This window comes from Zea mays, chromosome 2 (assembly GCF_902167145.1).
Source record: "Zea mays cultivar B73 chromosome 2, Zm-B73-REFERENCE-NAM-5.0, whole genome shotgun sequence".
Classification (NCBI taxonomy): Eukaryota; Viridiplantae; Streptophyta; class Magnoliopsida; order Poales; family Poaceae; genus Zea; species Zea mays.
The window spans coordinates 63,987,668-64,014,465 of NC_050097.1; the positions used below are offsets into that span (position 1 = coordinate 63,987,668).

Below are 26,798 nucleotides of genomic sequence, written 5' to 3' on the forward strand. Positions count from 1 at the left end.
ATGGCCGCTGCTGCGAACGCGCCGCGAGCGGGCTGGCCACGCACCACGCCGGCTGCGCGCCACGCGCTGGCCACGCCGGCCGCGCACCACGCCGGCCCTCTTGGCCGCACTGCAGGGGGCGCCGAGCTGGCCGCGCCGGGCCGCCGAGCCGGTGCCGCGCCGAAGCCGCGCCCACGCAGGGACCGCGCGCCCGCGCGCCCGCGCAGAGACCGCGCGCCCGCGCAGGGGCCACGCGCCCGCGCCGGGACGTGCCCGCGCCGGAACCGCGCCCAGGCCACCCGCGTCGGGCCGCCAGGGCCGCCGGGGCCGCCGTGTCCGGCCGAGCCGAGGGGAGGGGCGGGGAGAGGGAGGGCGAGGGCGAGCGGCGTCGAGGGAGAGAGAGGGATGTGCGCGGGATCGGGGAGGGAGAGAAGGAGGTAGGGGAAAGGGGGTGGGCTGACGAGCGGGCCCCACCAGAGGGGGTGGCGGCGGCGGCTGGGGGAGGGCGTGGCCTAGGGTTAAGGGGGTGGGGCTGCTGCGCGCGGGATGGGCCAGGTGGGCCGTGTGGGGGAGGGGCGAGCTGGGCCGCCGGCTGGGCCGCGCGGGGGAGGGGGCGGCTGGGCCGCCGAGCCAGCCGGCCCAAGGGGAAAGGGGGAAGGAGGGGGGCCTGCTGGGCCTGCCAAAGAGCCGACCCAAGAGAGAAGGGGGGCTCCTTTCTATTTTCCATTTTCTTTATCTTTTGTTCTTTCCTATTTTCTTCACGGTGTTAAATTGAATTCCTTATTAAACCCATGCTCCACAGAATCACTCATCAAACAAAGTGAAAGTGTACGCCAGCATGATGCGACAATCAAAGCACTCATAGGGTTTTAATTTACTAGGCTTACACGTAGATATAATACAAAATAATTCCCCACTATTTAGGGAAAAGAAAAGAAAGATCAAGGAAAAGAGAGGGTAACACCTGAATTTGGTGGATATTGGAAAAGAAATTTTATACCCCCAAATTCAGGGTGTTACACATACACCTGCAGGAACTCCGACGGGTTCGATGTTCCGTCGTATTTTTCCGGCAGGTGTGGCCGGAACTTGGGTGGCCATGACGTCGCACAGAGATGATCTGTGGGGGCGGCGCAACCCACACTGGCCAAGGGGACACCCGTTTGGGACCGGGTGCCCATTGGTGTCTACGGTGCAACCGCAGCGAAGTCTTGATCGAGGTTGCGACCACCGATGTTCTGGTGGCGCTCGCGCGCCCTTTCCAAAGAGACCCGGGCATCCTCTCCCGCACGCCTGCGGTCGAGCTCTGCCCGGAGATCATTGGTCTGTGCGCCCCTTACAGAGGGCGAGCGCACAGACGCTCATGCCTCGTGTTGGCGCCGGGATGACCGTGTCCTCAACCTGGTCGAGGTAGAATGTGCCATACCGAGTAGTCGGTCGACGTTGTCCCGCCATTGTTTCATGGCCCCTAGTGAGGCCGTGGAGCTTGGAGGGTGTCGCAACAACTCCCTGGCTGCTGACAATGCCCCCGGAGTCGCCCTCGATGGAGCCCGTGACGTTTTTGCAGCCGTGTGCTACCGTGCGACGTGCACAGCAGCAGTGCCTGGCACAGGGCGGTTGGGAACTTGTGGCGTGGAAGAAGCAGCTTCTCCTTCCACCGCGAAATCTACCGAAGTCTCGGCACGGTGCTCAACAATTTTCACCATCATGCTCGAGCAAGGAAACAAGCAAAAACCTAATGCCTAGCCCCCAACCTAGCGTGCCAAATGTCGGAGAGGAAATCTCCGGCCGGGTGGCGGAGTGCACCCGCCCTAAATCCTAAGATGAGGAGGGGCCTAGGCGTTTTGCTTGTTAGTCGGAAAATGGGAACATCACAAGAACACACGAGGATTTAGAGTGGTTCGGGCCGCCGGAGCGTAACACCCTACTCCACTGTGTGATGTATTGCTTGAGAGCTTGTATGAACTTGTGAGTGTCTGAGTGAGCCTAAGATTGGATCTGTCTTGTAACGTCGCATGCCTCTCCTTTTATAGCTGAAGGGGGGCATACACAAAGGTTCTGGGCCCCGACGTGTGGGCCTAGGAACATAAAGGGTATAGCACTTGGGGCTACAAATGTTTGCTGCTGGAGCGATCTTCTCGTGCCCTGACACCCGAGATCTGCGCATCTTCGACGTGCAGGGGAGGCTTCTCATAGAAGGGATGATGAGCTCAGTGCGCCGCTCAGCACGGGCGCACTGTTTGTCAACAGACTGGACACGCGCGCCGTCTGCTAGGAGACCCTGACGTCGCCTGGCAGCGGATTGGACAGGACACATTAAATGCTGAGAGGGCACGTCGCCCGTCAGCGTGGTGCAGGCGGCGCGTCCTCTCTGCAATAAATGCAGAGGCTGCGCGGCGTCATGGGCCTCGTGTCAGGCCCAGGCCGTTGGCTTATGTCACGGGCCACAAGCCACGTGGCAGCAACAGGTCTCTGCCTGAGCGAGGAGCGCAGGGTAGGGCCTAGACGCGTGTCAGCACCGGACCCTTACTCAAGCCGGGGTCCTCCCCGTCCCGGGACTGTTGGGGACTTGTCCTTAAATGCTATGAATTAAGAACAAGGCAACACATAAATTGTTAAACGTTAAAGTCCTTCGTCCTTCGAAGCATTATTTCCCTTGGGATATAATGAGTTTCAGACAAAGGTTATGAAGGACATACCTTCATCACCATAATAAATAATGAAGAAAGATTCATATAAAGTATGAGAAATAACATAAACACTTAAATATTATTATTAACTCATTTCTATTTTATTATTATGGAAAAATAGAAATGATAATAAATTACAAATGTACCTTCGGCTTGAAAGAAGGCAAAAGTACAAGCGTGATGCAAAAGCAAATGCGAAGTCAGCGTGAACAGTACGGGAGCACTGTTCATCTATTTATACGCACGGGACGCAACCCATGTAAAATTACACCCATGCCCTTTACATTTGCTAATAACTCTATAGTAATCCATCGGGGTCTAAATAGCCTTTTCCCCTTTAAGCCGGTTTCCTTTTCTGCTATCACGCCGAAGCTCCCCTGCGCATAGCTTCGGCTCTGCGCCATCCTTCGTATTCTTTGTGCTTCTTCACACTGTGGTTTTGACCTAAGTCCGAAGGTACCTGTTCATGTATCATACTCCAGAAACATTGTTAAATCATGTTTTTGAGGACCTTCGGAAGCCGAAAGCCCCCAACAGTAGCCCCTCGCAATATTAATTTGTTAGAATGATAAATTCATATTGCGATATGGACGAAGGCCTTAAGCCGAAGGTCCGAAAAACACCTTCCCTTTGCTAGAATAGCAACAATCAATGACAAGCGGGGCCCTCCCACTTGCAACGTACTAGGCGTATAAATAAGAGCGCACCGCGAGCTCATTTGGCACGCTTTTTTGCCATCTGCTCTGCCTGCTCAATTTTAGCTCTTGCCTACAAACGCTTTGCCTGGCTTTTTAGATTTTTTAGCTTCGGCCTTAAGAGCACATTTTCAACATTTTTGAAGAGATGTCTCAAGACAAGAAAGTTGTTGTTGAAACGAAGCTGAGCCTTTCTGAGGAGAAGAATCTTGGCTTTCTTGAATCAATAGCGAAGAGAAATACAGAGAAGATTACTAGAGAGATTTTAGAAGGTTTATCTGAAGACACCAGTGATAGTGACAGTTATGATGTGGAAAGCGGTGGTGAAGACTCCGAAGATCGACCTTGGCGACCAAGTCATACAGTTTTCGAAAAATCAACTATTAAACAGATTCATCTCGACAATATGAGGGGAAGATATTTTCGAGATGTGTCTATCGTGAGGGCTGACAATGGAGATAGGACTTCTCCTGCTCCCGAAGAGAATGAAGTCGTGATCTTCCGAAGCTTCTTCAAGGCTGGGCTTTGGTTCCCCCTAAGCAATTTTGTGGTTGAAGTTTTAAAAATATATCAGGTTTACCTTCATGAAATTACTCCCGAAGCAATCATAAGAATGGGAATCTTCGTCTGGGCCATGAGGAGCCAGGGCTTGGAGCCAAATGCAAAAAGTTTCTATAGTATGCACGAACTGTTATATGAGACGAAACCTTGGGGCAAAGAGCAATACAATATTAATTTTGGCTGCTATAGCTTTGTTGCTCGCTCTGGGTCAAGCTGCCCCGTGCCGACTTTTCGGAAGAGATGGCCCGAAGATTGGATGAAGTAATGGTTTTATGTGAAAAATGATTTAAAAGCACGAGCGGATATTAAGGAGATCATCATGCGCCCTATCTGGCAGCGTTTCGGCCTCCGGAAACCAAAGGTGGAAATTGATGAAGCAGCCAAAGAATGCCGAAAGGCCTTTGGCATAGTTTGCTCTTTCATTGGGACAAGGGATTTAGTCCAGGAGCACATAGCCTTCAGAGTGTGGCCACTTGTAGAGAAATGGGAAATGCCAAAGGAAACTATTTGCAAGTGTGACGAAGGTGGGCTGGTTAGGTTGAAATACACCTTCAGATATGAAGGTAAGTTTGTTGAGCCAGATGATGATTGGCTGAAATGTATTGAAGCTACAAGCGATGAACTACTTGGGCCATATTCAAAGGCAAAAGATAACACGTTATCTGCGGCCTTCGGAGGCCGGAAGAAGAAGAGGCCGAATAGAGTTTTCGATGCTATTGGGCCATATTCAAAGGCAAAAGATAACCCGCCGAAAGGGCAAAAGATAAAAAGTGCAACTTCTAGGAAAGGTGATGCTTCAGCTGCTCTAAGCGAGCCCGCGCCAAAGAGGAAAAAGGTGAAGGTCCTTACTCACCGACCGCGCTTCATTGAACCGGCCACAGTGCTCAAATTTGGTGGTGAGACCTCTTCGGCTACTGAAGCCAAAGGACCTGCTCTTACACAGAAGAATGAAGAGCCAGCTATGATGCCGAAGGCCGATAATATTGAAGAGATAGAGGTCGAGAAAACAAAGGTATTAGAAGTTATAAGCCCTTCAGCAGGAATGACAGTGCCGAAGGCACAAAAAGATCTCACGGCGACTCCTAAGAGAAAAAGGATGGTCAATGTACTAGATGTGTTGGAGACAATAAAGTCTTCAAGCACCACTCCGAGGAAAACTGCCAAAGCGTCAAAAATGCAAATTGAGACAAAACCATTCGAAGCCGAAGCTGCAAAGAGCCAGACCGAGGCCGAAGCTGGGCCTTCAGAGCCCGCCAAGGAGAAATCCTTGGAAACCGGAGAAGAAGAAACGAAAAAAGAGGCTACAAAGCAAATTCTGCCTGAAAAAACTGTCTCTTCAACTCCCGAAGCATCTTCCGGAGTACCTGATTATATTGTACGACATGCTTCGGGCAAAAGGCTATCTCAAGAGGAAAAGCGAGAAGCTCAATATTATGCTCAGAAATTAAAATATCCAAAGGGGACATTAATATTCAACGGCAGCGGAGAAGAAGATTTCTTGTATTGTCTCCCAGACAGCAAGGAAATTTCTGTCTGCCGGGAGATGAGCAAAAGCTTTGGATTCCCGACGCTAGAAGATGGGCTTTCGGTGCTATCGAAAGATGAACTGGCTGACAGCTTAGCATATAATAGCTTAAAGGTATGAGAATGAATTTTTTTGTATTAAAAAACCAAGATTTGTTTTATTTGCTTATACTTAATACCACACTTCTTTTTGCAGGGCCTAATTCTTAGCAACGCCCTCAGGGCGCAAAAAAGTGCTGAAGACGAAGGATGCACTATAGCTTTGAACAACCTTCGTTCCGAAGTAATTGAACTAAGGAACGAAGGTCTTGAAAAAGATAAAATATTAAACTCATTGGTGAATAAAATAAAAGAAGACGAAGCTACTTCCAAGGCCCAAGCTGAAGCCCAGAAGTGTGAAATTGAAGATCTTCGGAAATAGCTGGCTGGAGCGAAGTTAAAATGTGCTATCGCCGAAGCTGACCGAGACGCCAGTGACTACTGGAAAAATTACTGGGAAAAAACAGTTGTAGAGCTTCGTTCTTCAAAAGAAAGATGCTATGAAAAATCTATAGCATGTGTACAAAAGATAAAAACCAGCTTCGCCAATATTGGCGCATATTCGAATGAAGACAACTTCGTACTGGGTGATCCCGAAGGTCCAATCGAATGGATCAATGGTGAAGCCAAAGCCTTTGAGGAAGTTTTGAGTGGCCGTGGAGATGTGTGCGCCTTCTTAGGTGCCAGGGGAATTGCGGCTATTTTGGAGAAGGCAGGATGCGAACACGTGAAGATTCTGGCCCAAGCCGAAGCTGCTTTCTCTATTGATGACACGAAGGATCCCTCGGCCGAAGCAAGCTTAGTTGGCGGAAAATTCTTTACTGACATTTGGGAAATGGCGGCCGAGGGATAGCCCATGAGATAATAAAAAAAGTGCGAAAAAGATACTCACGATACAAGAGAAGCAACAAAGGCAGCTGAGAAAGCTGCGGAACTCGAAAGACGGATAGGTATTGCCTAATTGTTTTCAGCTTTATGTTTTATTTCTGTGACTTCAAACTTATTTACGTTTTGTATCGCAGCTGAACTATCTCCTCCTCCAGAGCCCTTCGAGTCAATGGCCGACCCAGAAGCAGAGAAAGAAGATGAAATTACTAAAGTGGTCGAAGCTATTATGGACGGAGATGTTTCTCGACTGCTAAACGAAGCTGCGGAAACAGTTTTAAAAGAAGAATAGCTGTTATTGTAAAAACATTTGGAATGTAATATTTGCTAAACAAAGTATGTAACATTTTATAGTTTTGAATGTAATATATAAGCTGTTTGCAATTCAATTCTTTACGATGCATGAAACTTTACGTACATACCGTTTTTGAGCCATCTGCGAAAAAACACCTTCCCTTCTTTTCATGCTTCGTGAAGATATCCATATTCCGTAAAAACATCCAATCTCCGTAAAAACATTATACTTTGTAAGCAATAGATCTCATTTCATATTAGAGTTGATGAAGCTGTACTTCTTCAAAACTTATTTTGTGCCTTGGCACAACTTCTTCGAAGCAATTTCCGAAAATTAACATTGTATCCCCTTCTTGTGCCATTGATGCAATATGGTGTATGATGTTATGTTATGCGAATGATGTAATGATGTTATGCTATGCAGAATGATATTTGTGCCGAAGATACACACACATTCCCACAGTAGAATACACAATCTCTTTGCCGTTTATTTTTCGGCTTCACCGCTTATTTTTCGGTGTATCAGCGTTGACTTTTCGCTGTAAGTTCTGCATTCCCTTAAGAACGTCTTTTGAACTTCTTCGCCTTCTATTTCGGCGGTATTCGTGTTGACTTTTCGCGCTTTGCCTTATATTTCGGCGGAATCAGCGTTTATTTTTCGCTGTAAGCTCTACATTCCCTTTGGAACGACTTTTGAGCAGAAAACTTACGCTGCGCTCCCTTAGGAACGACTTTTTGTTGCTTCGGCAAACTTACGCTGCGTTCCTTAGAACAACTTTTTGTTGCTTCGGCAAAACTTACGCTGCGTTCCTTAGAACGACTTTTTGTTGCTTCGGCAAAACTTGTAATATGATTGTAAACCCCACGTTCTCTTGAAAACAACTTTCGTGGTTCGCCGACTTTTGGAACTTCGTGAGTCTGTGAAGAAGGTTTATTATATCATGACAATTATGAAGCTATTACAAAAAATTGAAAACAACAAAAGAACTAGGCTTTCAATGATTGTTCCTTATTAAAAAAATGATGATGAACGCAAAAACTGTTTTAGAGGTAGGATATCTCTTAGTAGATGTGCTTCGATTCTGGCACAGTACTGTTGACTGTGCGAGCTTCGGACTGCTCCCTGAAGTATCGCTGCTGGTGAGTGTGCTGGCTCCCTTCTAGCTGCTGGCCTTGGGGATATGCGGGTTGCATTGGTGGTGGAGGCTGTTGCCAAGATACCTGAGGTTGGCTTGCCGAAGCAACAGAAGCTGCAGGATGGTTACCCACATACTCTGGTATGTACGGTGAATGATACGAAGCAGTATGCATCACTTGCTTTGGCTGGTTCTGTTGGGCTGCAGCTTCTGCTATCTCCTTCTGTTTCTGGTGACATGGCACATCCTTGTAGTATGGACCTTGTCCTCACCGCAGAATAGGCAATAAATTTTCCTGGGCTTATCCCCAAACCTTCCACCGAAGCCCCTGGCGCCTCTGCCCCTTGGAGCTGGAGGCCGAGGATAGCTTTGTTGCTGCCCCGAAGTCTGGGAGGAATATTGCGGCCTCTGCTGCTGATCTCCTCTGTCGTCATTCTGAGTAGAGTGGATTGATCTGACGTGCCTTGGGTGGACTCTCCCTCAGAAGCCCCTGGTCATTTCGGAGAACCTGTAAGCTTCCTCCCTTCTCTGCCGAAAGTCATTATCAGCGCGGATGTATACATCCATCTTCTGAAGCAATTTCTCCAGGGTCTGAGGGGGCTTCCTGGCGAAGTATTGGGCCGTATGTCCTGGCCGAAGCCCCTTGATCATGGCCTCAATGACAATTTCATTGGGCACTGTTGGCGCTTGTGCCTTCAGACGCAAGAACCTTCGGACATACGCCTGAAGGTATTCTTCATGATCTTGCGTGCACTGGAACAAAGCTTGAGCAGTAACCGGCTTCGTCTGAAACCCTTGGAAACTGGTGATCAGCATGTCCTTCAGCTTCTGCCATGATGTGATTGTTCCTGGCCGAAGAGAGGAGTACCAGGTTTGTGCAACGTTCTTGACTGCCATGACGAAAGACTTCGCCATGACTGCAGTATTGCCTCCATATGAAGATATGGTAGCTTCGTAGCTCATCAAAAACTGCTGTGGATCTGAGTGTCCGTCATACATGGGGAGCTGGGGTGGCTTGTAAGATGGGGGCCAAGGTGTAGCCTGCAGTTCTGCTAACAGAGGAGAAGCATCATCAAAAGCAAAATTTCCATGATGGAAATCCTCATACCAATCATCCTCGTTGAAAAAGCCCTCTTGGTGTAGCTCTCTATGTTGGGGCCTTCGGTTTTGCTCATCTTGAGTAAGATGACGTACTTCTTCAGTGGCTTCGTCAATCTACCTTTGTAGGTCGGCTAGCCGAGCCATTTTTTCCTTCTTCTTTTGCACTTGTTGATGAAGCATCTCCATGTTCCTGATCTCTTGGTCCAACTCATCCTCTTGGGGTGTTGGACTGGTGGCCTTCCTCTTTTGGCTTTGGGGCTCTCGAAGAGAAAGGGTCTCCTGGTTCGGGTCCAGCGGCTGCAGAGCGGCAGTCCCTGTCGCTGAAGCTTTCTTTGGCGGCATGACGAAGGTCGATGTTTGCCGAAGGTGGTCAAAAAGGGTTCACCGGAGGTGGGCGCCAATGTTGGGGACTTGTCCTTAAATGCTATGAATTAAGAACAAGGCAACACAAAAATTGTTAAACGTTAAAGTCCTTCGTCCTTCGAAGCATTATTTCCCTTGGGATATAATGAGTTTCAGACGAAGGTTATGAAGGACATACCTTCATCACCACAATAAATAATGAAGAAAGATTCATATAAAGTATGAGTAATAACATAAAAACTTAAATATTATTATTAACTCATTTCTATTTTATTATTAAGGAAAAATAGAAATGATAACAAATTACAAATGTACCTTCGGCTTGAAAGAAGACAAAAGTACAAGCGTGACGCAAAAGCAAATGCCAAGTCAGCGTGAACAGTACGGGAGCACTGTTCATCTATTTATAGGCACGGGACGCAGCCCATGTAAAATTACACCCATGCCCTTTACATTTGCTAATAACTCTATAGTAATCCATCGGGGTCTAAATAGCCTTTTCCCCTTTAAGCCGGTTTCCTTTTCTGCTATCACGCCGAAGCTCCTCTGCGCATAGCTTCGGCTCTGCGCCATTCTTCGTATTCTTTGTGCTTCTTCACACTGTGGTTTTGACCTAAGTCCGAAGGTACCTGTTCATGTATCATACTCCAGAAACATTGTTAAATCATGTTTTTGAGGACCTTCGGAAGCCGAAGGCCCCCAACAGGGACCTTGCTAAGGCCCGGACCTTACTTGGAGGGACCTGGGGCCTACCCGAGGGACCCGACATGCCTTCTTGGGAGCTTTGGAATTGTACGCACAGGGGTCCAGTGTCCTACTGTGGGGGTCCGGACCCAATGATGCATCCTGGGATGTATTACCTTTCCTTGCCACGTGGTGCCTTTAGACCTGCCCATGTGGTGGGGTCGGGTGCCGTTCTCCATGTGACCTGGAGACGTCATTCATGTACATCGCCTTCATACTGTAGAAGAGGGTACCGACAATTTTAATAGAGCTGAACTCGACACTTGCTTAATTGCTAAGACTAACATGGGTTGGCTCTGGCATCGCCGACTAGCCCACGTTGGGAGAAGAATCTTCATAAGCTTCTAAAGGGAGAGCACATTTTGGGACCAACAAATGTTCATTTTGAGAAAGACATGATTTGTAGCACCTGTCAAGCAGGGAAGCAAGTTGGTGCTCATCATCCACACAAGAACATTATGGCGACCGACAGGCCGCTTGAACTACTCCACATGGATCTATTCGGCCCGATAGCTTACATAAGCATCGGCGGGAGTAAGTATTGTCTTGTAATTATGGATGATTACTCTCGCTTCACTTGGTTGTTCTTTTTGCAGGAAAAATCACGAACCCAAGAGACCCTAAAGGGATTCTTGAGACAGGCTCAAAATGAGTTCGGCTTAAGGATCAAAAAGTTTAGAAGCGATAATGGGACAAAGTTCAAGAACTCACAAATAGAAGGCTTTCTTGAGGAGGAGGGCATCAAGCATGAGTTCTCTTCTCCCTACACGCCTCAACAAAATGGTGTAGTGGAGAGGAAGAATAGAACTCTACTTGACATGGCAAGGACCATGCTTGATGAGTACAAGACTTCGGACCGGTTTTGGGTGAAAGCAATCGACACCGCTTGCTACGCCATCAACCGTCTCTACCTTCACTGAATCCTCAAGAAGACATCGTATGAACTCCTCATGGTAAAAAGCCCAATGTTTCATATTTTAGAGTCTTTGGTAGCAAATGCTTTATTCTTGTTAAAAGAGGTAGAAAATCTAAATTTGCACCCAAGGTTGTAGAAGGCTTTTTACTTGGTTATGACTCAAACACAAGGGCATATAGAGTCTTTAACAAGTCCACTGGACTAGTTGAAGTTTCTTGTGACATTGTGTTTAATGAGACTAACGGCTCTCAAGTAGAGCAAGTTAATCTTGATGAGCTAGATGATGAAGAGGCTCCATGCGTCGCGCTAAGGAACATGTCCATTGGGATGTGTGTCCTATGGAATCCGAAGAGCCTCCACATGCACAAGATCAACCATCTTCCTCCATGCAAGCATCTCCACCAACCCAAGATGAGGATCAAGCTCAAGATGATGAAAATGAAGATCAAGAGGAGCCACCTCAAGAGGAGGACAATGATCAAGGGGGAGATGCTAATAATTAAAACAAGGAAGATGATGAGGGTCCAAGACCGCCTCACCCAAGAGTCCACCAAGCGATACAACGAGATCACCCTGTGAACTCCATCCTCGGCGACATTCATAAGGGGGTAACCACTCGATCTCGTGTCGCACATTTTTGTGAGCATTACTCTTTTGTTTCCTCTATTGAGCCTTATAGGGTAGAGGATGCACTACGAGATTCGGATTGGGTGTTGGCAATGCAAGAGGAACTCAACAACTTCACGAGGAATGAGGTATGACATCTTGTTCCACGTCCTAACCAAAATGTTGTAGGAACCAAGTGGGTCTTCCACAACAAGCAAGATGAGCATGGTGTGGTGACAAGGAACAAAGCTCGACTTGTGGCCAATGGATATTCACAAGTCAAAGGTTTGGATTTCGGTGAAACCTATGCACCCGTAGCTTGGCTTGAGTCAAATTGTGTATTACTTGCCTATGCTACTTACCATGTCTTTAAGCTTTACCAAATGGACGTAAAAAGTGCCTTCCTCAATGGACCAATCAAGGAGGAGGTCTATGTTGAGCAACCTCCCGGCTTTGAAGATAGTGAGTACCCTAACCATGTCTATAAACTCTCTAAGGCGCTTTATGGGCTCAAGCAAGCCCAAAGAGCATGGTATGAATGTCTAAGAGATTTTCTTATTGCTAATGGTTTCAAAGTCGGCAAAGCAGATCCTACTCTCTTTACTAAAACTATTGCTAATGATTTGTTTGTATGCCAAATTTATGTAAATGATATTATATTTGGGTCTACTAACAAATCTACATGTGTAGAGTTTAGTAGGATTATGATTCAAAAATTCGAGATGTCTATGATGGGGGAGTTGAAGTACTTCTTAGCATTTCAAGTGAAGCAACTCCAAGAGGGCACCTTCATCAGCCAAACCAAGTACACGCAAGATATACTTACTAAGTTTGGAATGAAGGATGCCAAGCCCATCAAGACACCCATGGGAACCAATGGGCATCTCGACCTCGACACGGGAGGTAAATCCGTAGATCAAAAGGTATACCGGTCGATGATAGGATCTTTACTCTATTTATGTGCATCTCGACCGGATATTATGCTTTCCGTATGCATGTGTGCAAGATTCCAAGCCGATCCTAAGGAAATTCACCTTAGGGCCGTGAAATGAATCTTGAGATATTTAGTTCATACACCTAAGTTTGGTCTTTGGTACCCTAGGGGATCCACTTTTGATTTAATAGGTTATTCAGATGCTTATTGGGCAGGGTGTAAAATTGATAGAAAGAGCACATCAGGGACTTCTCAGTTCTTGGGAAGATCCCTGGTGTCTTGGGCTTCAAAGAAACAAAATTCCATAGCTCTTTCTACCGCCGAAGCCGAGTACATTGCCGCAGGCCATTGTTGCGTGCAATTGCTTTGGATGAGGCAAACCCTTAGGGACTATGGTTACAAATTAACCAAAGTTTCTCTCCTATGTGATAATGAGAGTGCAATCCGCATGGCGGATAATCCCGTTGAGCACAGTCGCACTAAGCACATAGCCATTCGATATCACTTTTTGAGGGATCACCAACAAAGGGGGGATATCGAGATAGCCTATGTAAGCACCAAAGAACAATTAGCCGATATCTTCACCAAGCCATTAGATGAGAAAACTTTTACAAAACTTAGACATGAACTAATCATTCTTGATTCTAGGAATTTTGATTGATATTTTGCACACATAGCTCATTAATGTACCTTTGATTATCTCTTTCATTTGCTATGACTAATGTGGTTTTCAAGTGTATTTCATGCTAAGTCATAGATTGAAAGGGAAATGGAGTCTTCGGCGAAGACAAGGCTTCCACTCCACTCCATCATATTATTTCTCCTTCGCTGTCACTCCGCATCGCTCTCCACTTTGGTATAATCCTTCACTCATATATTATTTGCCAAAGAGGGAGAAAGTTTGACTAAGGGCTGTAATGACTCCGTTTTTGGCGATTCATGCCAAAGGGGGAGAGAGTATTAGCCCAAAGCAAAAGGACCGCACCACCACCAATTTCAAAAATGTAATCTTTTCAAATTGTATTGAAGAAGTTTTTCAATTGGTATCTTATATTTGATATAATTTCAAATTGGTATAACCCCTTTCAAAATTAATATCTAAAACCCTCTTGAACACTAAGAGGAGGATTTCATTGAGGGGGAGTTTTGTTTAGTCAAAGGAAAAGCATTTGAAACAGGGGGAGAAAATTTCAAATCTTGAAAATGCTTCTCAAAATCTTATTCATATACCCTTGACTATTTGCAAAAGACTTTGAAAAAGAATTTCCAAAACATTTGCAAAAACAAAACAAGTGGTGCAAGCGTGGTCCAAAATGTTAAAATAAATAAAGCAATCCATGCATATCCTATGAATGTATAAATTGGTTTAATTCCAAGTAATCTTTGCACTTACCTTATGCAAACTAGTTCAATTCTGCACTTATATATTTGCTTTGGTTTGTGTTGGCATCAATCACCAAAAAGGGGGAGATTGAAAGGGAAATAGACAAAAACCTTTTCCTAATTGATTTTGGTGGTTGAATTGCCCAACACAAATAATTGGACTAACTAGTTTGCTCTAGATTATAAGTTATACAGGTGCCAAAGGTTCACAACAAACCAATACAAAGTTAAAAGAAAGGGTTCAAAAAGAAAGGAGCAAAGCAACCAAAGGCTGCCCTGGTCTGGCGCACCGGACTGTCCGGTGTGCCACCGGACAATGTCCGGTGCACCAGGGTGGATTATCTCCAACTCTCTAGCTTCGGGAATTTGGGGAGCCACTCCGCTATAATTCACCGGACTGTCCGGTGTGCCAAGCGGAGCAACGGCTAGCTGCGCCAACGGTCGTCTGCAACAGCTACAAGAACATTGAACAGTGCGCGACTGCGCGCGTAGAGTCAGAGCAGGCGCCAGAAGGCGCACCAGACAGTGAACAGTGACTGTCCGGTGCACCACCGGACTGTCCGGTGGCCCACTTGTCAGAGCTCCAACGGTCGAACCCCAACAGCTGGGTGACGTGGTTGGCGCACTGGACTGTCCGGTGCGCCCTTCGACAGCAGCCTTCACCAACGAACACTTTGGTGGTTGGGGCTATAAATACCCCCAACTACCACACTTCATTGTATCCAAGTTTTCAGACATTCCACCCAATACAAGAGCTAGTGCATTCAATACAAGACACAAATAGAGTGAATCAAAATCTCTCCAAGTCCCAATTCCACTCAAAGCATTAGTGACTAAAAGAGAGAGTTTTGTTGTGTTCTTTTGAGCTCTTGCGCTTGGATCGCTTTTCTTCTTCCCCATTTCTTGTTCCCAAGTTCTTTGTAATCAAAGCAAGAGACACCAATTGTGTGGTGGTCCTTGTGGGGACTTAGTGTCCCAATTGATTGGGAAGAGAAGCTCACTCGGTCTAAGTAACCGTTTGAGAGAGGGAAAGGGTTGAAAGAGACCAGGTCTTTGTGACCACCTCAATGGGGAGTAGGTTTGCAAGAACCGAACCTCGGTAAAACAAATCACCGTGTCATCCGCCTTATTTGCTTATGATTTGTTTTTCGCCCTCTCTTTCGGACTCGATTATATTTCTAACGCTAACCCTGGCTTGTAGTTGTGCTTAAACTTTATAAATTTCAGGTTTGCCTATTCACCCCCCTCTAGGCGACTTTCAAAATGAGCCTAACATTTCATTCAAGACTTTTGATGCTTCTTATGTTTTAACTAACAAATCAGGCAAAGTAGTTGCCAAATATGTTGGGGGCAAACACAAGGGCTCCAAGACTTGTGTTTGCGTACCCAAGGTGCTTGTTTCTAATGTGAAAGGACCCAAACGGGTACCTAAGAAAAAGGCCTAAATTATTTTGCAGGTTTATGCATCCGGGGGGCTCAAGTTGGATAATTGATAGCAGATGCACAAACCACATGACAGAGGAGAAAAGGATGTTCTCCTCCTACGAGAAAAACGAAGATCCCCAACGAGCTATCACATTCGGGTATGGAAATCAAGGTTTGGTCAAAGGACTTGGTAAAATTGCTATATCACCTGACCATTCTATTTCCAATGTTTTTCTTGTAGATTCTTTAGATTACAATTTGCTTTCTGTTTCTCAATTATGTAAAATGGGCTACAACTGTCTTTTTACAGATATAGGTGTTACTGTCTTTAGAACAAGTGATGATTCAGTAGCATTTAAGGGAGTATTAGCGGGTCAGCTATACTTAGTTTATTTTAATAGAGCTGAACTCGATACTTGCTTAATTGCTAAGACTAATATGGGTTGGCTCTGGCATCGCCGACTAGCCCATGTTGGGATGAAGAATCTTCACAAGCTTCTAAAGGGAGAACACATTTTGCGACTAACAAATGTTCATTTTGAGAAAGACAAGGTTTGTAGCGCATGTCAAGCAGGAAAGCAAGTTGGTACCCACCATCCACACAAGAACATCATGACCACCGACAGGCCGCTTGAGCTACTCCACATGGATTTATTCGGCCCGATCGCTTACATAAGCATCAGTGGGAGTAAGTATTGTCTTGTAATTATGGATGATTATTCTCTCTTCACTTGGGTATTCTTTTTGCAGGAAAAATCACAAACCCTAGAGACTTCAAAGGGATTCTTGAGACGAGCTCAAAATGAGTTCGGTTTAAGGATCAAAAAAATAAGAAGCGATAATGGGACGGAGTTCAAGAACTCTCAAATAGAAGGCTTTCTTGAGGAGGAGGGCATCAAGCATGAGTTCTCTTCTCCCTACACACCTCAACAAAATGGTGTAGTGGAGAGGAAGAATAGAACTCTATTGGACATGGCGAGGACCATGCTTGATGAGTACAAGACTCCGGACCGGTTTTGGGCTGAGGCGATTAACACCGCCTGCTACTCCATCAACCGGCTCTACCTCCACCGAATCCTTAAGAAGACATCATACGAATTCCTTACCGATAAAAAGCCGAATGTTTCATATTTTAGAGTCTGTGGTAGCAAATGTTTTATTCTTGTTAAAAGAGGTAGAAAATCAAAATTTGCTCCTAAGGCTGTAGAAGGCTTTTTACTTAGTTATGACTCAAACACAAGGGCATATAGAGTCTTCAACAAATCCACTGGATTAGTTGAGGTTTCTTGTGACATTGTGTTTGATGAGACTAATGGCTCCCAAGTGGAGCAAGTTGATCTTGATGAGCTAGATGATGAAGAGGCTCCGTGCGTCGCTCTAAGGAACATGTCCATTGGGGATGTGTGTTCTGAGGAATCCGAAGAGCCCATACAAGCGTAAGATCAATCGTCATCTTCCATGCAAGCATCTCCACCAACTCAAGATGAGGATCAGGCTCAAGACAATGAAAATGAAGATTAAGAGGATGAGCCACATCAAGAGGATGACAATGATCAAGGGGGAGATGAAGTTGATCAAGACAAGGAAGATGAGCAAGAGATAAAGGGTCAAAGACCGCCACACCCAAGAGTTCACCAAGCAATTTAAACAGATCACCCAGTGAACTCATTTCTCGGTGACATTCATAAGGGGGTAACCACTCGATCTCGAGTCACTCATTTTTGTGAACATTACTCTTTTGTGTCCTCTATTGAGCCATATAGGGCAGAGGATGCACTAAAAGATTCGGATTGGGTGTTGGCAATGCAAGAGGAGCTCAACAACTTCACGAGGAATGAGGTATGGCATTTAGTTCCACGTCCTAATCAAAATGTTGTAGGTACCAAGTGGGTATTCCGCAACAAGCAAGATCAGCATGGTGTGGTGACAAGGAACTAAGCCTGACTTGTGGCCAAAGGTTATTCACAAGTCGAAGGTTTGGATTTCGGTGAAACCTATGCACCCGTAGCTAGGCTTGAGTCAATTCGTATATTACTTGCCTATGGTACTTACCATGGCTTTAAGCTTTATCAAATGGACATGAAAAGTGCTGTTGGGGGCCTTCGTCCTCCGAAGGTCCTCAAAAACATGATTTGACAATGTTTTCCAAGTGGATTATGTGAACAGGTACCTTCGGACTCAGAATTACGAACATGAAGTGCGGTCAGGACGAAGCCTGAACCAGACGAAGGACGGGCTGATTACCAAGCTCCACGAAGGATGGTGCACAGCCGAAGCTGTGCGTAGGGAAGCTTCGTCGCGATAGCAGAGAGGGGAACCGACTTAAAGATGAAAAGACTACGTGGGCCTTGTCAGATTTCCATAAGTCATTGACAAATGTAATGGACATAAATGTAATTTTACGTGGGCTGCGTCCCGCGTCTATAAATAGATGAACAGTACTCCCGTACTGTTCACGCTGACTTGGCATTTGCTTTTGCGTCACGCTTGTACTTTTTATCTTCTCTCAGGACCGAAGGTACATTTGTAATTTGAAATCATTTCTATTTTTCCATGTTAATAAAATAGAAATGATTCTATGATAATGCTTATATTATATTTCATGCTTTATATGAATCCTTCGTCATTACTTGTTATGTTTACGAAGGTATGTCTCTTATGACCTTCGTCCGAAACTCATTATTTCCCGAAGGGACATAATGCTTCGAAGGACGAAGGACTTTAACACTTAACACTTTTTATGTTGCCTTGTTCTTAACTCTTAGCATTTGAGAACAAGTCCCCAACATTGGCGCCCACCTCCGGTGAACTCACTTCCACTTCGAGTTTTTTGAACACCTTCGGAAGCTATAGACCCTCGCTATGGCGCCGAAGAAAGCTTCAGCGACTGGGGCTGCAGCACTGCAACCGCTGGACCCCAACCAGGAGACCGTCTCTCTTCGGGAGGCCCGAAACCAGAAGAGGAAGGCTGTCAGCCCGACGATTCAGGAGGATGAACTAGACCAAGAGATCAGGGACATGGAGATGCTACATCAACAGGTGCAGAGGAAGAAGGAGAAGATGGCCAGGCTAGCTGAGCTGCAGAGGCAGATAGACGAAGCTTCTGAAGAAGTCCGTCATCTTACCCACGATGAGCAGAACCGAAGGCCTCAACAAAAAGACCTTCATCAGGAGGGCTTCTTCAATGAAGATGACTGGTATGACAATTTCCATCATGGAAATTTTGTTTTCGACGATGCTTCTCCTCTGTCCGCTGAGCTGCAGGCTACACCTTGGCCTCCGTCCTATAAGCCACCCCAGCTTCCCATGTTCGATGGCCATTCGGACCCGAAGCAGTTCTTGATGAGTTACGAAGCAACAGTGTCTTCGTATGGTGGCAATGCTGCAGTAATGGCAAAGTCTTTCGTTATGGCCGTCAGGAGTGTTGCTCAGACCTGGTATTCCTCCCTTCGGCCAGGAACGATCACTTCATGGCAGAAGCTGAAGGATATGTTAATGACCAGCTTTCAAGGATTTCAGACGAAGCCGGTCACTGCTCAAGCCTTGTTCCAGTGCACTCAGGATCATGAAGAATACCTTCAGGCGTATGTCAGAAGGTTCTTGCGTTTGAGGGCGCAGGCACCAACGGTGCCCAATGAAATTGTCATCGAAGCCATGATCAAGGGGCTTCGTCCTGGACCTGCTGCTCAATACTTTGCTAGGAAGCCTCCTCAGACCCTGGAGAAGCTGCTCCAAAAGATGGACGAGTACATTCGTGCTGACAATGACTTTCGCCAAAGAAGGGAGGAGGCCTTCAGATTTTCTGAAATGACCAGGGGCTTCGGAGGAAGATCCTATCCGAGGCATGTCAGGTCCATCCACAACTCCACTCAGAATGATGATAAGGGGAGTCAGCAGAACAGACCGCAGTGCTCCTCACAGGCTTCGGGGCAACAACAAACTTTCTTCCGGCCACCAGCTCCAAGAGGCAGAGGCGCCAGGGGCTTCGGCGGAAGATTCGGAGATCAACCAAGGAAACTGTTTTGCTTGTTCTGTGGAGAAAGCAAGGGCCATACCACCAGGACGTGCCATATTACAATCCAGAAGCAAAAGGAAATAGCCGAAGCTGCATCTCAACAAGCTCAGCCGAAGCAGGTCATGCATACTGCTTCGTATCATCCACCTTACATCCCACAATACATAGACAACCACCCTGCAGCTTCTGTAGCTTCGGCAAGTCAACCTCAAGCTTCCTGGCAGCAGCCTCCGCCTCCACCTCCACTGCAACAGGGTCAACAGCCAGAAGGGAGTCAATATGCCCCACACCAAAGGGACTTCAGAGAACAATCCGAAGCTCGCACAGTCAACAGCACTGTGCCAGAGTCGAAGCACATTTATTGACACATATCCTACCTTTGATAGCAGTCTTTTCTATTCAGTTTTATTTTCTGTGAAACAAAGAACATTGTTAGTTTTCATGTAATAATTTCGTTGTTTCCCACGAGGAAAACCCATTTTCTTCACAGGCTTAAGTCCCTGAAGCTTAAAATTTTTTTGCGCTAACAAGGAGGACCTTCGAATTATTAAAAATCCTTCGAAGCAACAGAAAGTCGTTCTAAGGAACGCAGAGTAAGTTGATGAAGTCACAAAAAGCCGTTCCAAAGGGAGCGCAGTGTAAGTTTTCTGCTCAAAAGTCGTTCCTACGGGAATGCAGAGCTTACAGCGAAAAGTCAACGCTGATACCGCCTAAGTAAAAGGCGAAGAAGCTCCTAAGGGAGGCTTACAGCGAAAAGTCAACGCTGATACCGCCTAAGTAAAAGGCGAAGAAGCTCCTAAGGGAGGCTTACAGCGAAAAGTCAACGCTGATACCGCCTAAGTAAAAGGCGAAGAAACTCCAAAGACGTTCCTAAGGGAATGCAGAGTTTACAGAGATATTTTGTGTGTATCTTCGGAACAAACGTCATTTGCATAACATAACATCATCACACCATTTTGCATAGCATAAGCATCATACATCATGTTGCATATGGCAAAAGAAGGGGACACCGTATCAACCTTCGAAAGGACGCTTTGAGAAAGTGAAAATTGTGTAAAGTCATGAGGAAATACAATGATAATCTTCGGAATACAGTTTCGGAGAATGTTTTTACGAAGCATGGATGAGCTTCATCAGAGTAATATCGAAATTGTACAGCTTCGGAGAATGTCTTCTTCACGAAGCATGAAAAGAAGGGAAGGTGTTTTTTCGCCGAAGGCTCAAAAATGGTATGTATGTAGAATTTCATGCATCGTAAAGAATTGAATAATGAAAAGGGACTTATATATCACATTCAAGTGTACAAAATATTACATAGATCACACTTCAAATGTTTTTTCTAATAACATCTAGTCTTCTCTTAATACTACTTCGGCAGCCTCATTTAGAAGTTGTTCAACAACTTTATCCATGATAGCTTCGGCCATTTGTTTGATTTCGTCATCCTCTTTGATGTGAGGGTCAATAGACGATCCAGTAGGTTCTGAGGAAACAGAATATTTTTGCATTACTATTACAAACTGCGAGTAAAGTTTGAAATAAAAATTACAACACAATAAGTGCGACTAATTAATACCTATTTGCCCTTCGGCAACTTCTGCCACTTTCCTGGCATCATGGATGCCTTTTTCACTTCTTTGAATAATTTCTTGCGCCATTTCTCGGCCGCCGTTGTCCCAGATATCAGTGAAGAATTTACCGCCAACCATGCTTGCTTCGGCCGAGGGGTCTTTGATGTCTTCGGAGGATAAGGCAGCTTCGGACTGAGCTAAAGATTTTACATGTTCACAACCTTTTTTCTCCAAGACAGTAGCAATTCCTCTGGCGCCCGAAAAAGCGCAGATGTCACCGCGGCTACTCAGGATTTCCTCGAAGGCCTCTGCTTCGTGACTGATCCATTCTATTGGACCTTCGGGATCGCCTCTTGAGAAGTTCTCTTCACTGGAAAATGCGCCCACGCTAGCGAAGCTGGTTTTGATTTTCTTTACGCCTTCCATGGATTTTTCGTAGCATTTTTTCTTAGAAGACCGAAGCTCTTCCACGGTTGCTTCCAAATGATCAGCCCATTGGTCGCTGCATTCACGTCTTGTTTCTTCAAGTATGCGTTCTTCTTTCGCCCGGGCCAATTGCTTCTGAAGGTCCTTAATTTCGCGTTTGTGAGCTTCGGCTTGAACCTTTGCAGCAGCTTCGTCCTTTTTTATCTTGTCTACTAATGTAACCAGAATTTTATCTTTTTCTAGAGCTTCGTTTCTCAGTTTAATAACTTCGGAGCGTAAATTGTTGAACGCAATTTCATGGCTTTCATCTTTGGTGCTTTTTTGTGCTCTTAATGCGTTGCTTAGGATTAAGCCCTATACGAAAAAGTATCCATATAAGAATAAAAGAATGAATTACGTATTAAAAAGTTTTTTCAAGCGACTAATTCCCATACCTTTAGGCTATTGTACGCAAGACTGTCCGCGAGATCCTCCTTTGTCATAGCACATAATCCAGCTTCGAGCTTCGGGAACCCCATACTCCTAGCCATCTCTCGGCAGACAGATAGTTCTTTATTATCAGGCAGGCAGTATAGGAAGTCATCCTCTTTTGTCCCGTTGAATACTACTGCCCCCTTCGGATATTTTAGCTCTCTGGCATAGTAGTTGGCTTCATAAGTCTGTTGGCAGACAGATAATTTCTTCCCCGAAGCATGTCGTATGATGTAATCGCATGTGCTGGCAGGAGCTTCGGGGACGACAGTGTCAATTTCCTCAACCAAAAATGGTTCTGATGTTTTTATTTTTTTTTCTTTCGGTTTCCAAAGATTGTTCCTTGGTGGGCTCTGAAGGCCCAGCTTCAGCTTGTTGCTTCGAAGCTTCAGTAGACGCTTCAGCAAGATCAATAGTCTTCTTTGGAGTTGTGCTTGAAGACTTAATTGTCTCCAAGACATCTAGTACGTTCACCATTCTTTTCCTTTTTGGGGTCACCAATGGGCCCTTTTGGATTTTTCTTGTTTCGACATTTGCTGAAGGACTTAAGATTTCCAATATTTTTTGTCCTTCAATTCTCGGTTTTTCTGCCTTCTCTGCTGAAGGCGCTTCAGATTTCTCTTCTATCTTCGGCACTGGAGCTGGTTCTGTAGCTTCAGAGGCCAAAGAGACTTCACCAATAAATTCTGGCACTGTGGCCGGCTCAATAAAACGCGCTCGGTGGGTGAGCACCTTCATCTTTTTCCTTTGCGGCGCTGGCTCACTAGTGGCACTTGTGGTAGCTTCTGTTGCAAGAGAAGTATTCTTTCTTTTGCGACCCAGTATCGGATAGTGATAATCAGGGTAGACAAACCCGACTGCGTCAAATACCCGGTTGAGTCTTTTCTTCTTTCGGCCTCCGAAGGCTGCTGATAACGCAGTGTTCTCGGCCTTCGAATATGCCCCAAGCAGTTCGTCACTTAATGTTTCAATGTTTTTCAACCAGTCGTCATCGGGTTCAACAAATTTATCCCCGTATTTGAATGTGTATTTCAGTCTGACCAGTCCGCCTTCGTCGGACTCTTTGATGGTCTCCTTCGGCATCTCCCACTTTCCTGCAAGTGGCCACACCCTGAAGGCAATATGTTCTTGAATCAAGTCCCTTGTCCCAATAAAAGAGCAGACTACGCCGAAGGCTCTTTGGCATTCCTCGGCCGCTTCATCCATTTCAACCTTCGGCCTTCGAAGTCCGAAGCGTTGCCAGATGGGGCGCATAATGATACTCTTGACATTTTCTTGCGCTGTTAAGTCATTCTTTACATAGAACCATTCAGTCATCCAGGCTCCGGGCCACCTCTTCCGAAAAGTTGGCACAGGGCGGCTTGACCCGGAGCGGGCACCGAAGCTGTAGCACCCAAAGTTGTTGAGATATTGTTCCTTCCCCCAGGGCTTCGTCTCATATAACAACTCATGAATGTTGTAAAAGCTTTTAGCATTTGGTTCTAAACTTTGGCTTCTCGCAGCCCAGACAAACATCCCCATTCTTATGATAGCTTCGGGAGTAAGTTGATGAAGGTAGACTTGAAATGTCTTCAGGACTTCAATGACAAAGTTGCTTAGGGGGAATCGAAGTCCTGCCTTGAGAAAGCTTCGGAAGATCACGACTTCATCTTCTTCGGGGGTGGGAGAAGTCTTTTCTCCAGCATCAGCCCTCACGATAGATATATCACGAAAATATCTCCCTCTCATGTTATCAATGTGACTCTGCTTAATGGTGGTTTTCCCGAAAACCGTGTGACTTGGCCGCCATGGTCGATCTTCGGATTCTTCCCCTCCACTTTCTATATCATAACTGTCGCTGTCACCAGTATCTTCGGACAAACCTTCAAGAATCTCCTTGGTGATTTTCTCCGTATTAGTCTCCGCCATCGCTATAAGGAATCCCAAGTTCTTCTCCTCGTCGAGACTCAGCTTCGTATCAGCAGGGATCTTCTTACCTTCAGACATCTTCGGAAACACTAAAAAACTGTTTTCAAGGCCGAAGCTTCAAAATCAAAAAGATCAGCAAATCTTATTGCACAAGAGCTAAAAATTTAGTGGGCCGAAGCAGATGGCAAGTGTGCGAACCAAATGAGTTTGCGGTATGATCTTATTTATACGCCCAGGGCGTTGAAAATTGAAAGACCCCGCTTATCAGTGAAAGTTGCTATTCTAGCAAAGGGAAGGTGTTTTTTCGGACCTTCGGCTCAAGGCCTTCGTCCATATCGCAATCTGAATTTATCATTAACAAATTAATATTGCGAGGGGCTACTGTTGGGGGCCTTTGTCCTCCGAAGGTCCTCAAAAACATGATTTGACAATGTTTTCCAAGTGGATTATGTGAACAGGTACCTTCGGACTCAGAATTACGAACATGAAGTGCGGTCAGGACGAAGCCTGAACCAGACGAAGGACGGGCTGATTACCAAGCTCCACGAAGGATGGTGCACAGCCGAAGCTGTGCGTAGGGAAGCTTCGTCGCGATAGCAGAGAGGGGAACCGACTTAAAGATGAAAAGACTACGTGGGCCTTGTCAGATTTCCATAAGTCATTGACAAATGTAATGGACATAAATGTAATTTTACGTGGGCTGCGTCCCGCGTCTATAAATAGATGAACAGTACTCCCGTACTGTTCACGCTGACTTGGCATTTGCTTTTGCGTCACGCTTGTACTTTTTATCTTCTCTCAGGACCGAAGGTACATTTGTAATTTGAAATCATTTCTATTTTTCCATGTTAATAAAATAGAAATGATTCTATGATAATGCTTATATTATATTTCATGCTTTATATGAATCCTTCGTCATTACTTGTTATGTTTACGAAGGTATGTCTCTTATGACCTTCGTCCGAAACTCATTATTTCCCGAAGGGACATAATGCTTCGAAGGACGAAGGACTTTAACACTTAACACTTTTTATGTTGCCTTGTTCTTAACTCTTAGCATTTGAGAACAAGTCCCCAACAAGTGCCTTCCTCAATGGACCAATCAAGGAAGAGGTCTATGTTGAGTAACCTCATGGCTTTAAAGATAGTGAGTACCATGACCATGTGTATAAACTCTCAAAGGCGCTTTATGGGCTCAAGCAAGCCCCGAGAGCATGGTATGAATGCCTAAGAGATTTTCTTATCACTAATGGCTTCAAAGTCGGTAAATCCGATCCTACTCTCTTTACTAAAACCATTGCAAAAGATTTGTTTGTATGCCAAATTTATGTTGATGATATCATATTTGGGTCTACTAACAAATCTACATGTGAAGAGTTTAGTAGGATCATGATTCAAAAATTTGAGATGTCTATGATGGAGGAGTTGAAGTATTTCCTAGGATTTCAAGTCAAGCAACTCCAAGAGGGCACATTCATCAGCCAAACAAAGTACATACAAGACATACTTAACAAGTTTGGAATGAAGGATGCCAAGCCCATCAAGAAACCCATGGGAACTAATGGGCATCTCGACCTCGACGCGGGAGGTAAATACGTAGATCAAAAGGTATACCAGTCGATGATAGGATCTTTACTCTATTTATGTGCATCTTGACCGGATATTATGCTTTCTATATGCATGTGTGCAAGGTTCCAAGCTGATCCTAAGGAAGTTCACCTTAGGGCCGTGAAAAGAATCATGAGATATTTAGTTTCACTACAAGAAATTTGTCCTTTTATGACAAAATACCTAATGACAAGGTCAGTTATCGTCATATAATGTCACATAATATGATGGAATTTTTTTGAGTCGTCATAATTTCATGAGGCCATGAAGATTTTATGACGATAGTGTTTTTGTTGTCACATAAGGGTACGAAGATTCGTCATATATTGTCAGGAGCCGGTAGACGGTTTTACTTTTATGACGCTTAGATGTGCCTTTATGTGATGATTTGGCGGCGTCACTTTATGTTTTTTTCCAAAAAAGAACCGTACCCCTTTCTGTTGACCGCATTCACTTTCCCATCTCCCCCACACCACCGAAGACGAAAACGAGCGGAGGGCGGCCTCTGGCGGTGCGGAGGACGACGAGCGGTGGGCGAGCGTCGTGCGGCTGGTGGCGTCTGGGCTGTGCACGGCCGGCGTTGGGCAGGCTCCGGGCGTAGCTGCCTCCCCGTCTCCCCAGGTGACGGCGCGGTAGCCTGGGCGGAGGCAACGCGAGCTCCGCTGCCAGGCCGCCCGGAGGAGCGCGGATCTCCAGTGACCGCCGCGACTAAATCAGGTTGGTAGGTGGCGTGCTCCTACTCCCCACCTGCTCGTGGAGGGCACTGGTGCCGTCAATCCCCTCCTTGTCCCCTTGGATTTGGTTGGTAGTGGCACCCTCATCCCCTCCCTATTCATCTTTCAATTGGAATTATAGTTGCTAATCATTCCCATGTGCATCAATCAGGGTCATGTCGCAGGCCTGGTCATCAACTGCGCGCTCTCGGTGGCGAAGCACAGCTAGGGATGTCGTAGAACCCAGACCCCTTGCTGTTGTTGCTGCAGGAACTGTGCCCATTGGCGTTGATCTGGAGGCGCCGATCGATGATGTGACCGGGTTGCCGTTGATAATGTGCCCGGATTGCAAGGATGTGAGGGTGTTTGCTGCTAATACCACGTACTCCAATAACGTTGGAAAGAGATTTTTCAAGTGTCCTAGGAAGAACCGTAGAAATGTCAGTGAAGTGGTTGAATAATTTGCATTGCCCATATTTCATTCTTGTTTGTAGTGGTTGACTTTGCTGAAATTTGGATGCAGGGGACATGTGATAGGTTTTGGTTCGAGGAAGAATATTTGGTGTTCCTTCAGGATAATGGATATCTACCGTCAGTATCCTCCACCATTGCAGCAGGTTCAACAACCAAGGTTCCTAAGCTCATGGGAAAAATTGACAGCTTAGAGCAAAATCTGAACAAGGTGACGGAAATGGTTAGCAAGAACAAAGATGGCATGGGAAGCTTGATTTGTCTCGTGTGTGGATGTGTGAATGTAATAGTACTCCTGGTGTTTGCCATCTTCTTGGTTGTAGCTTTTGTGTTGAATTAG

General features: G+C 45.8%; 1 protein-coding gene across 1 annotated transcript; it reads left to right on the top strand.

Moving 5' to 3' along the window:
* LOC103648694 (uncharacterized) lies at positions 1–26,798 on the top strand. Its single transcript, XM_020548886.1, has 3 exons — positions 1–311; positions 26,160–26,427; positions 26,511–26,798. Exons 1-3 carry the CDS (start codon positions 1–3, stop codon positions 26,796–26,798), a joined length of 867 nt encoding a protein of 288 aa, XP_020404475.1.